Genomic DNA, 12128 nt, shown 5'->3' with positions numbered 1-12128 from the left:
ACTCCTGAGGCTGTCTGCAGGGGACATCAGACAGAATCACACACAGAAGAGATGCTTCAGTGGTACCTCATCTGTGTCCCTCTCTGAAAACTGCTCTGCCTTCAAGGGAGGCTCACAGACCTCAGCCCCAACAGCCTTACTCTCCAGAAATTCCTTCCATGGTGAGAAGTGTTTCAGAGCAGAGATCAGTAGGATTTTTCCTGGAGGTGAGGAGGCATTCGCAGATGGAAAGGTAGAAGGGGAAGCTATCTGTTTTGCTTCCCACGGCATGGAGCGTATAATTTGAGACTTAAACAGCTCTGTGACTTCCACTAACTGGACCTCAGCCATCTTTCCTCCCACTTAAGCTCTCACGTACCATGTGTACTCACTGCGACTTGAGAGCAGGGCTGGGGGAAGAGCAAGCCACCATAAATACACTGGGAGACAGCATGCCGTAACATCTCACCGTGCCATAAATAACCACCTCCTTCAGCAGCTCGCTGCTCTTCCACGGAGCTGTCTGGAGCCACAAAGGCCCCTCCTGTTGGCTTTCGTGTGCCATCTATGAAGTCGGTTCCTCACCTTTAGGAGAGGGTGTCCAGTGGGGGCAGTGTGACAGCAGTGCCACCGCGCTAGGTGGGGAAAGCAGGGGAAGTTCCTGCAGCTTTCACAGGAACGCTGCCGTTGTTGTGCTGTGGCTGCTATGAGTCAGAAACTGGGGAGTGGAAAATACGCTCTGCAGTAATGGAGGGGAAAAAAAGCCCTGCTTTTGCACCTGCTAGCATGGCCTGAAATTTATGGGTGTGCAAGTAACGCCGCCTGGTAGATGGCAGTTTTTAAAGGATGTCATTAGCTTGGGCGCACTTCTAGGAAGATACATCTACTTTTCTTGCATTTCCTTTCAAATAAAGCATGTACGAAAGTTACGTGAAAAGAAATTTGCTCTGATGTTGGTCCTACATTTCTTCTGTGGGAGTTGGGTTGGGTTTTATGTGTGGGGTTTTTTTTTTGTTTGTTTGTTTGTTTTTGGAAATGTTAGCATTTATTACTAGCTCTGTGTTTTCTTATCTCATTATATTTGTATTGTTTCCCTCTGATTCTTCATCTACCTTGCACATGTGGGGTGTAGTCAGCTGTGCTGGTCAGCTTTCAGCAAGGGCTGGGTGATGAGGGCAGGCGCAGCTGGGGAGCAGCAGCAGCAGGGTGGCAGTAGGACTGAATGCAGAGAGGGGAGGAGGATGCTGTAAGAGCTTCCTGAATGAGGATGGGGAACTGGCTTTCTCCTCTCTAAAGACATAGAGGTACTGTCCTGTGACACAGCCTTTGAAGGGTCCTCCTCTGTTTTTGCAGAGTATCCCCGTAAAGGTAAACCCCTCTGCGCACAGAGGACACTGTGCCCATCTCATGAAGAGACACCCTCAGCACACACGTCCCTGGGGTCCCTCCCAGGCACCCGACCCCAACCTGTCGCAGTCCCAGATAAAATTCCCACGTCAAGCAGATTCCAGCCTCTCCCCGGGGATTTACTTATCTCCGGAAAGCGTCGTGTGGTTAACGATGGTGACTGCCTGCGTTGTGCGTGTGGTCACACCGCTGTCCCAGCAGCCGTGCTCGTGTCCTGCTGGGCTGAATTTACCTGAGGAGAGGCAGCCAGCTGTCGGCCAGCCACGGTGCTTCAGCACTCAGCTCCTGTTAGCGCTGTGGTGAGGGGCTTTGCGTTCACCAGGCTTTGCAGGAGGAAGGGGGAGAGCAGGCTTGTTTGGCTGGAGCGAGCTCAAGCCCACACCCACCACCCCCGTTCCCCCTGAGCAGTAAGCTGCGAGATCCGGGTTGCTGGGCGTAAATTCCCCCGTGGAGCTGAACGCACGCCAGCTGCACGTGCTGCCCAGCCACGCGGGCCCTCCAGGCCGCGCCGGCCTCCCTCCCCTCCTCCAGCCTTTCGGGACCTGGATGCTGGTGAAACAAAATGACGTTACACACGCAGTTCATAGTGGCAAGCCCTTCCCCTCCCTCGCCTCGTACAAGCGCTTCCAGACCCAGATGAGTCACCGGTGCCCTGCGGCGAGCTCCGCGTGGCCCGTGTTGGGCTGCAGGCCCTGCCCGCCTCCCTGCAGGGAGCCCGGGGGGCTTCTGGACGGACCCTCTTGGAAGCTGTCAGCAAAGGGGCTTACAGCAGAGCTGCCGGCAGGGTTTGAAGGGGGGAGAAGGAAGGCTGTGGTCCCGTGAGCTGCGGGCAGCACCATGCAGAGGCCGGCCGTGTGCTCCCGTCCTCACATTTCACTTTCCCACTTTCCTGTGGCTCGGAGTAATCTCAGCAGGCTCCAGCACCCGCAGGATGCCCTGCCAGCTGCGGGCTGGCGACTGCTGCCTCCCACATTCGTCCCTTGTGCTCCAGCTTGGCCACCAAGAGCCATCAGCGTGCCTGGGACCTGTAGAAAACCTGAGGGTTGCCCAAAGACAAAGCAGGTGCGCTGCCCAAGCCGAGGGGCAGGGATGGATGCTGCCTGCCCCGAGCACCTGGGGGCCTTGTGGCTGCAGGTTGTGGCCAGGGCTTTGCGCGGTGCCCCATGGCTGCATGCTCTGCTGGACAGCGTAGGGCCTGTGTGTGCAAACCTGTGGCTTCCCCGTGGGAAAAATAGGGGCAAAAATTTAGGAACAGAGCTCAGTCACGGAACAATTGGAAGAGATTTCCCTTGGTTTTTCTTCCAGCACGCTCTCCAAGTGTTGCCACGCCACGGTGGCCCTCCTGTACCCCTTCACCTGGCAGCACACCTACATCCCCGTGCTGCCGCCTTCCATGATCGACATCGTGTGCTCGCCCACCCCCTTCCTCATCGGCCTGCTCTCCAGCTCCCTGCCCCGCCTGAAGGAGCTCCCGGTGGAGGAGGTGAGCCATGCTCTTCACGGCGTTTCTTCCAGCAGGCTGTCTTCTGGCCTAGAAAGGCTGCTATTGAGAGCCACGTTTGCCCCTGCTGTTGTAAGGCAAGGTTGTGGTATCACCACAGAAAGCTGCCAGCTGCCGCATGGTGGCTGATGGTGTGAAAAACTGAGATCTCGGCCTCTGGCTCCTGCAGCCAGAAGAAAGACCCTCAGGGCCCATCGTGAGGCAGAGTTCTGGGCTCTGCCTTCCCCAGAGCCTGCAAACAGCGAGCTGGGATCTCCCGCAGCAGGGCTGCTGCTGGTAGGAGGTGATTTTCCTAAAGTTTGTTGGTCTCCGGATGATATTGCCTCGGGGCTGAGCGCAGAGTCTGCAGGAGTGACTTGGGGATGCCAGAACTGGCAGAGCCGAGGCAGCAAGGAATGGCAGGCTGGGCCAGGAAAACAGCCTCTGCTTGTCCAGGCTGCTCTGTGGTTTGTGGCGACGTCGTGAGAAAGCCGCAACAAGGCTCCGCTCTTGGCTCGCTCGGGGGCCTCCTCCAGCTGCCGCGGTGGTTAGGAGGAGCAGGGCCAGGGCTCCAGAGTTTCCTCCAGAGTGGCTGTGGATCAAGATAAACTCTGATGATGGAAACAACGATTTTCATTCTTGCTCTCTCATTCTCAGGTCCTCGTCGTTGACCTGGTGAATAACCGGTTTCTGAGGCAGGTGAGCAGAACTATTCCCTATCCTGCATCTTCTGTCCCCTTCCTCCCCCACTGCACCTTACCTCCATCTGGATTGCTTACTGCCCACACGAACCGAGGCAGGAGTTGTGGTTAGCAGCGTTAGAGCGGTTGCTGTGTCCTTGCATAATACTGCAGACCCAAACCAGAGATGCTGAGGACTGAATCACCGTGCATCATTTCTCTCTTTTTTTTTTTTTAATGAGGGGGAGACACAGCACTGACTACTGCGGGTCCTTCAGAGGTACCCTGTAAGACCGAGGGCAGAGCTGAAAACCCTCAGCCGAGCAGTGTCATGGGGAGCAGCTGTGACTCCCAGAGAGCTGTGGCTCTGCCAGTCCCTGCCTGTCAGCCCCTCTCCTCTCACACACCCTGCCCTGAGCAGGGGCCTTGATGATTTCTTTGCATTGCTCCCTGGCCTAGAGTTTGTGATTTCTTGCTCCAGTTCCCTGCACTGGGGGGATCACAAACAGAAAGCCGGTAAATGGGAATCTAGCTGTGCAGACAAGGCTGCCTGCTGATTTTTTGCTTCCCTCTGTCATGGAGGGGAGGAGCCGGGTGTTTAAGGGGAGAGGCCAGATGAAAGAGCGTGCTCCTGGCCTAGAAGCTACTTCTGCCCCAGGGCTCTTTGCAGACGGCTGAGCAGTGCTGGCGGCGTGGGTCTGTCCCGTGCCTCGGGTGCTGTGGGCAAGGACCACTCCTTTAACGCATTTCTGGCTCGCCAGCGTTTGCACCCTGTGAGCGGGCAGCGGGCGTGGGGCCTCACGCTGTGCCTCACGCCTCTCTTCTGGAGGCTCGAGCTGCACCGTGTCGCCTCAGCCGGGGGCCGGTGAGGGCTCCCGCGCGGTCGCGGGCAGTTCCTGGCTGTGGTTGAGCCTCCAGAACGTGAGCGGTGCCTGAGCGCAGCTGAGCGAGCCTGCCTGGCTGCGTGCCAGCATTGTTCACATCAGCCGTTGTTGTGGCGGTGGGAGTGCTCACGCACAGACCGGGTGGCCAGATGCGAGCCCTGTCAGGTAGCCGCTGGGCTCGGACACCTGAAATTCTCCCAGAACAGGACAGCGTTTGGGAAGAGAGACCCCCCCCCCCCTTTCTCTTTCCTCTCATGCCTCTTGACAGCCCTGACTGGGAGGTGCTGGTGAAGTGCCAAGTGTATCAGGAGTTTTCTTTTCCCTCTCCCTCTCCACACCGCTCGTTTCTGGTGCTCCCCCTGCCGTGTCAGGGGCTGGATAGGATCTGAACCAGGAGCCGGCCGTGCCCCGGCCACAGGCCCTGAGGAGGTGGCCGTCTCTGTTTTGCAGATGGAAGATGAGGACTCCATCCTGCCCCGGAAGCTGCAGGCCGCCCTAGAGCACATCTTGGAGCAGAGGAATGAGCTGGCGAGTGACAAGGAGGAGGGCGCCGTGAATGGCAAGCAGGGTAAAGCGCAGTGCTGTTCAGCTTAAAACTGTGTCTCTTCCTGCCCCTTTTTCCTCCTGTCCCTCCTTAGAGGAGAACTAAGTTCATAGTGAATTAAGCACCACAGAAATTAGAGGTAGGTCTAAATTAGAAGTAGGTCTAAAAAAGGTATTTTCCTTGAAGCTTTATTAAATATTCCATTGCACTGACAACCATTTCTCTTTGTGAGAAGAGAAGCAGCATTTATCCCCTTCCTGGCTTTGTCCTTCCTTCCCTTACGGCTCCAGGGAACAACTGTAATCCTTTCTGGTGGATTTACACAGGCTCTCTGCTCTTGGTGGCGTGAAGGATGCAGACTTCTCCAGTGGACAGTCCACACACGCAGCTAGCCCCAGGGGCAGCGGTGCAGCTTGCGAGTGGCTGAGCTGAGACAGCTCTTTTTGGGGCAGCGTGGGCATAGCCTGGTTGCAAAGGAGCCAAGACAAAGCCGGGTGACTTTCAAAGTAGCAGCAGCCCAGTCCTTTGCCTTGGAAAGAAAAAAAAGCCGCATAGTTTGTACCCAGGACTGGTATAGCCCTGCGTGGACAGATGAGTAAAGGAGAACGTGTTTTTTCCTAGCACGCCCTTACAGCGCTGTCCTCACTGCTGCCTCTTTCTCTTCTCCTCAGAGACCAGCCCGCTGAACGAGGTGGTGTCCGAGGCCTTTGTCCGTTTCTTCGTGGAGATCGTGGGCCACTACTCCCTCTTCCTGACCCCCAGTGAGCGAGAGGAGCGGACGCTGCAGCGCGAGGCCTTCCGCAAGGCCGTCTCCTCCAAGAGCCTCCGCCGCTTCCTGGAGGTCTTCATGGAGACGCAGATGTTCGGGGGCTTCATCCAGGAGCGGGAGCTGCGGAAGCAGGGGGTCAGAGGTGAGGGGCTCTGCCTGGGCTCTGCAGTCCTGGAAGCCCTGCTGTTGCTCCCAGGAGACGGGAGATGCCACCAGCTCCTTCTCCAGCAGCATGGCTGGAGGCTCAGTGCCTGTGCAGCGACATTGCAAGGGAGGTGGCAGGGAAGCGCCAGTGCAGGCTGATGGTTTGAATCTTCTGACAGCCTTGTGCAGCCTTCAGGAAATTGCTCGGGGATTTTTTGTCTCTGTTTCCTTGTCTTCCCCTTACAGAAGGGTGGTGAGATGTAGTGTTTGTGTGGTGCAGAGGAACCAGCTGCTGGAGAACAGGGGCTTTTTGTGTGTCTTACCCCACTGTCCCTAGGACTACTGACAGCTAAAGTTTCTCATCCGTGCTGCTGCTCAGTGCTAGAGTAGCAGTTTCCTCCAAAGCACTAATGAGCAACGGGCACTTAAATAGGTGCCTGAATAAAAGAGTTCTCGCAGTGTGGTAAAATGTGGCTTCTGCATGCCAGTTCCACAGATGATCTCGCCTTCTGCACTTGGCCATGTTTGTAGCAGAGTGAGCAGAGGTTTTGTCCATCCTTGCGTGAGGCACAAAAGATCAGTCAGCCTTGCAGTGGTGGGGAGGAGGTGGTAGCAGGGCTCATTTGCTGGGAACCCTGTGGACACGGACCAAAGCTCCTGTCCCAGATGTGGACTCAGCAGGTGGAGGAGGTTGGGTGATTTCCCTCTCACGTGCAAGTTTATTGGTAAGCTGTGACAGCATGTTGTCAGATGCATGTTCTAACTTTTATTTATAGGAAGGCAAAATTAAGGGTTGTTGACTCTTTCTTCCTGCAGGTCTGTTTGAGGTACGGGCTCAGGAGTACCTGGAAACACTTCCCAGCGGGGAGCAGAGTGGAGTCAATAGGTTCCTGAAAGGACTAGGTAAGGGACCGGCAAAACCACCGGCCGCTCAGAAAGCTTGGGATTCTTGTTGCCTTGAGATTTGGCAGCAGGGAAGCTGCTGAAGGGTGGCAGGACTCTGCTAGTGACTGAGTGTGGCTTCCTGCAGAGTGCTGTGCTAGCCTGGAGTGATTGGTGCCTGGCCATGTAACCCTGTTCTGGCACCGTGTTGGCTCTGCCTCCCCGTCTGCCTCTTTTCTGGAGGCTCTTGGGGAACCAAAGTCTGGGCCACCAGCCGTGTCTCCCAAAGGATACAGGTGGCTCTGAGGAGATGATGGAGGGATGCCTGTTTGGCCTGTCGCTGTGGGAAGCCCATTTTCCTTTCTCCTTCTCTTCAGGTAGCAAAATGAAATTCCTCCACAAAAAGTAAGCGCGAAGCACGTCCTCGTTCTGCAGAAGAGTGGCTTTACCATTCACCAGCAACCAATCAGACGTATCAACCGTTCCCGTTCGGCCTGTTCCCAGGGGCCAGCAGCCTCGGGCGAGCTGACCACGGCCGGGATGCGCGCGCAGACGTGCGGTGCCACGGGAGGATTCGCTGGCCGCGGGGCTGCCGGGACAGGTCTCTGGATATCCACAGTACCGTGCACTGGACCAAGCACTCTCTGAACTCTGCGCTAGCACGTTGCAGACATCCCAGCGGATCGGATCTCTTAGCTAGTCAATTTTTTGTTTTGTTGTATTTTTCTATTTATATCGGGGTTAGAACGAATATTAACCGATGCCTCTTGCCCTGCCTCCTCTCCGCGTGGTGCTGCAGGAGGCCGCAGTGGGACTCCGCGAGGCTGAGCTGGCAGAGCTCCAGCACCGAGGAGGGGAGGAACAGAGGAGCGTGGACGTAGGTCTCTGCAAAGTGAGGACACTGAGGACCGCAGGGCTGATGTGGACTGACCAGGAGGAGCTTCTGAGCAAGCGGAAGGGGTGAGGGGGAACCACTAAACCTACTGAGGACTTGATCGTCCAGCCAGCCACCGGGCTGGCTGTGCCAGGGGGTCCTGGCGAGGAGAGGCCTTTCCTTATGCAATGTAATTAAAAACAAGTGGTGTAAAAGGCATGCAGCCCCCGGGGTGTTTCTGGGGGGAGAGCTGCATCTGCCCACCTGCCTGCCTGGTGTGGAGCGTGGGCTGGAGGAGACATCTAGCGGCTGAGCCCACGCCCTGGAGCTGTGGCCTTGTCCCCTCGCCCAGGCTGCTTGCAGAGGGAGCTCAAAGGGGAGCTCACCTTTGGGGTCTCGCTCTGGAGGGGTCAGACAGGTTCTCCTCTCCCACCTCTGCGTCTTGCTGGCATCGGCTCGGGCGTTGCCTGCTGCTGGTGACATCTCCAGCAGCGTTAGGAAGTGGGGGCACGGTCAAGGGCAGCTGGAACATCCTTGGGTCTCCTCCAGAGAGGAAAGGAGGGCAGCCCTGCTGCGGCTGAGAGCTCCTCCTCAGCTCCGGGGGTGGCAGGGGGAGGGCTGCGTGCCGGTGCCCCGTGCTGCAGGCAGCCCGCACGGGAGCAGCTCGAGCAGCGCCAGGGCAGGGTGAGCAAAGCCCGCAGGCGGCTGGAGCGGGGAGCAGGCCCTGCTGCTGGGGAGGGGCCGCGGGGCTGGTGCCCCGACACAGGCAATCCCACGTCGTGGCTGCTCTCAGCCAAATTTGGCACGCCGAGCCGCGCGCGATACCGCACCTCTGTCTCTGAGGGCTTCACAGAGCGAAAAAGCTTTGGAGAAAGGAACTGAGAGGAGCCGGGTGCTGGCTGCTCGCAGACGGGCCGTGAAGCGCAGGAGAGGCAGGGAGGGTGCTGAGATGGCAGGAGCGGCTGCGTCACATGCAGCGTGCAGAAACGCGGAGGGGTGCGGTGTGAGGGTGGGGGCGGTGCGAGGAGCAGAGGCCGGCAGGGTTTAAGGCCGGGCTGTGGAGGCCCTGGAGGTGGCTCTGCAGCAGCCACCGGCCTGCGGAGGTGGAGGGCGAGCGGGAGGTGAGCCTGATGGGCCGTGCGGGAGGCCACAGCACCGAGCACAGAAAATCAGCACCCTGTGCAGTGCCGGCAAGGGAACCGCGGTGTGGTGTGAGGTTGGTCACCTTCTGTGTCCCCGTTCTCTTTTTAAAAGATGTGTTTCCTTTTAATGAGAGCCAAGCTGAGACGCACCCACGCCTGCCGGGGTGCCCATAAAGCTTTGCGCAGCAGTAGATAAAGCTGAGCTTTTGGCTTAATTCAGGCCTCTCAAAGCAGATGTGGTCCCCTGTCACCAGGCCTGGGAGCTCCATGTGCCCCTGCCCAAGCGACGTTTCCACTACTGTGGGGTTTGCCCTGCTCCGTGGGTGCCGCGGCAGGGAGCTGGGAGGCTTCCCAGGGTGCCCGATGCGAGCAGGCTCCTTGGACTCAAATCTGTGTGACTGGGCTCAAACACCAGCAGCTTTACCTGCAACATCCTAGTAGCCCAGAATAAATCGAGCCATAAAATGGCCACATTTGTGCCTTTTGGGGGCCGCTCTGCAGCCACTCGGTATTTTGTTGGCAGCGCTAAGGAGAGTGGGGCTCAAACCCACCCAGTGTACGGCATCCAGGTGCGTTAAAAACCAAACAGCATGAAAAGCACAGCAAAAGAAACATTTACAGCTGTATAATTAAGGATTTAAAATGAAACTCGGGTGGGAAATGTCGGTCTCAGCTGCAGGACGGCCTCTCCAGCTTTACTTCGAGCCGTGTGGCTCCGGGAGGAGCGTGCCGGCGTGCTGCCCGGTGCTCTGGATGCTGCGCAGGAACCCGCCTGTGAAGACAAACCCCAGAGAGCGGCGGGGCCGGCTGCGGCCTCGGGGCCCCGCAGAGCCCGCACGCGGTGCCAGGGCGCGCTGCCGCCTACCTCTCTGCCAGGAGACGGCCTTCAGGCCGCAGGTGCCCGCGGGCAGCTTGCAGGTGTACAGCCCCAGGCAGCCGCCGCAGTCCGAGGGCTTCTGGCAAGGCCGGCGCTGGATGCCGCGGCACGAGTGCTGCAGGGGAGGCAGGGAGGTGGAGGCTGTGCCCGCTGTGGTGTTCAGACTAAAGCCGACAGCCCAGGGAAAGGCTTGTCCCAATTAATGCTGTTTTTTTCATCATTTTACTGTCCCACAGGAGCCTCTTTGGCCTGGCCTGCCTAGGAGAGGTTCAGTGGCGCTTTGGAGTCCATCTCCTGCCCACCCGCTCCCTGCAGCCACGGGGGCAGCTGAGGGGATGTGGCTGCGCCCGAGCCCCCCGCACGTGGGGAGCTCCAACAAACTCCACAGAGCCTTGTGCTGTCTGGGGAAGGGGGCACTGGTCTCTGGGCTTGCAGACCTCTGCAGGAGGAGGTGTCGGGCATGGATGTACGCCCATTCTGCGGGCGTTTGGGGGATAAAAGAGCTGGGAATGGTTATAGCCAGCACCATGCTGGGACACCCTGCTCTGTCTGCGAGGAAAGGATGCTCCTCGTGCCGGAGAGGCGAGGACCACCCGCACTTACCGTGTCGGCGTTGAACTTCCCGTGGCCCTTCAGGTGGTGGCTCAGCCCCAGGCTCCTCCTGCGGGGGGGCTGCGGCGGGCGCCTGCGGAGCTCGCTGGGGGGGTCCTGCTGCCCGCTGCCCGTGGCCTTGCTGGGGGCCCCGGGGATCTGGGGGGGCTCAGCCAGCACCTCCCATGCTCCAGCCAGGGGGTGGCTGCCCTCTGCACCCTGCCCAGGCAGGGTGTCCCTGCCATCCCCAGCTGGCCGAGGGGCTTCTGGGGGCCCCCCGGCTCCAGGCTGCCTCTCCAGGCTCCCCCCCTGTGCCTCAGCCTGCGCTGGGGCCGAGGAGAGCTGCACCAGCAGCAGGGCAGCGGCCGTCAGCACCTGGACCTTCATCCTCGGGGCCTGGCTTGGCTCGGGGTCCTCCAGCCGGGTGAGGCTGCGGGAGGCAGGAGCAGAGGTCGGGGCTGCTTCTCTTCCCCAGGCCGGTTGCCGAAGTCACTTTTATAGAGCAGGGACCCAGCCCCGGGGCACGGCCCTGTTCCCCCGCCCCTGCCGTGTCCCACCTCCCCTCCCGTGAGCGAAGCGGGCTGCTGGCGGGGGCTGTCCCCCTCCCCGTGCTCCCGAGCGCCCCGGCACCCTCCTGCCACGGCCACCCGTTGCCTCTCGGTGGTGGGCACGCGTGTGCCTGCGCGGGAGGGTGGCAGGCTCGCAGAGGATGAACTGCTACGAGCCTCCTGAAACTGGTCTGGGAGAGGAAAGAAACCCAGTGAGTGCCTCCACCCGTTGCCGTGGGGCTCCTTTCTTTATAAGCAGCAGAGCCCACACGGGAGAGCGGTGTTCGAGCTGCCCTGAACAAGCGTCCGTCAGCTTTCGTGCCCCGGTGGCCACCAGAGACCTGCGCCTCCGTCCTGGTCCTCGCTGGGGGGTGACCTCGGTATGGAGCGAGGGGTGAGTCTGCACTGCAGGCTCGCTACGCATCAGCTTCAAAAACCAGCCAGCACCGCGGCCCAGCTCCACTGGAAATGAGCTGTAATTAGTTTCAGCATTCACCAAAGCCCTGTGTGCCCACCGTGGTTTGTAAGTTAAAAAAGAAAACCATCTACTGCACCAGGCTCTTCTGTGGAGCTGCCAGCCCACCCCGAGGTGTGAACAAAAGGGAGGCAGGAGCCAGCAGGAGGGCAGGGAGCTGATTTCCCTACAGACAACGAAGAAACACGAACAAAGCACAGGTATTTTCACGCACAGCTGTTAGGATGATGAACATGGACACCAGCTGGTGGCAGCTGGTGTAAGGCTGCACTAGCTGCTTGTCTAAAGGCTGTGGTCCAGACCAAATTTGTACAAAACTGATCTAAATGTAGATGTCCTTGCTAATAAAGAGCAAGAAAGCGCGGCGTTTGCTGGCTGGCTTGGGAAGGCCGATGAGGATGCCCTACAGCACGTTATTTTCTCCCCAGTTTTGCAGGAGAGCCAGGAGAAATGAAAGTGTGTCTAGAAAGGGAAGAAGCTATTTTCCCCTTGCTCTTTAATTACGCTCCTGCCAGCTGGGGCTCAACGCAGGCTGCGGCCCGCCACAGAAACCAGGAGTGAGCAGCAGGAGGGGCTGTGGCTGCCGGGCCCGCCTGAGGAGACCTGGTCCCAGGAATCTGGGAGTCAGTGACAGAGGAGCTACCATGATAATGGACAACAGTGGCACGAGGTAGAGGAAGGGGAAATTCCCTCAGTAGAAAGTCTAGGAGGACTGGAGCCTCAGGGAAGCTGGAGGTCTAAAAGATCAGAAACCAGCTTCTCTTTACAAAGAAGTTTGTTGAGCTGGGGCCTCCTTCCATGAGGGTTACCTCCGAACCAAAACAGGTGAGTGCTCCCTTTAGAGGGGAATGT

General features: G+C 58.6%; 2 protein-coding genes across 5 annotated transcripts in view; one reads left to right on the top strand and one right to left on the bottom strand.

Moving 5' to 3' along the window:
- DENND2A (DENN domain containing 2A) overlaps window positions 1-7862 on the top strand; it is a 58529-nt gene extending 50667 nt beyond the window's left edge. For 2 of the 3 annotated variants that reach the window (XM_048078835.2, XM_048078891.2), the window contains exons 15-20: window positions 2692-2869; window positions 3524-3565; window positions 4881-4998; window positions 5646-5885; window positions 6704-6790; window positions 7147-7862. In XM_048078835.2, the coding sequence (XP_047934792.2) occupies window positions 2692-2869; window positions 3524-3565; window positions 4881-4998; window positions 5646-5885; window positions 6704-6790; window positions 7147-7178 (697 nt within the window). In that variant the 3' untranslated portion in view covers window positions 7179-7862. Of the gene's footprint in view, window positions 1-2691; window positions 2870-3523; window positions 3566-4880; window positions 4999-5645; window positions 5886-6703; window positions 6791-7146 lie in introns of those variants that run through there. The other variant, XR_007169014.2, reaches the window with a different exon arrangement.
- A 1551-nt stretch (window positions 7863-9413) lies between these two features.
- LOC125184779 (uncharacterized) lies at window positions 9414-11327 on the bottom strand. Of its 2 annotated transcripts, XM_066998081.1 has the most exons (3): window positions 10266-11327; window positions 9651-9777; window positions 9414-9557 (listed from the first exon to the last, which is right to left on the bottom strand). In XM_066998081.1, exons 1-3 carry the CDS (start codon window positions 10638-10640, stop codon window positions 9481-9483), a joined length of 579 nt encoding a protein of 192 aa, XP_066854182.1. In that variant the 5' UTR covers window positions 10641-11327; the 3' UTR covers window positions 9414-9480. The 2 variants fall into 2 exon arrangements, with proteins under 2 accessions (XP_066854182.1, XP_066854181.1); XM_066998080.1 differs by having other exon boundaries at window positions 9414-9777.
- Between the last annotated feature and the right edge of the window lie 801 nt (window positions 11328-12128).

Source organism: Anser cygnoides, chromosome 1 (assembly GCF_040182565.1).
Source record: "Anser cygnoides isolate HZ-2024a breed goose chromosome 1, Taihu_goose_T2T_genome, whole genome shotgun sequence".
NCBI classification, from domain to species: domain Eukaryota; kingdom Metazoa; phylum Chordata; class Aves; order Anseriformes; family Anatidae; genus Anser; species Anser cygnoides.
This window is presented reverse-complemented; position numbering and strand designations above follow the sequence as displayed.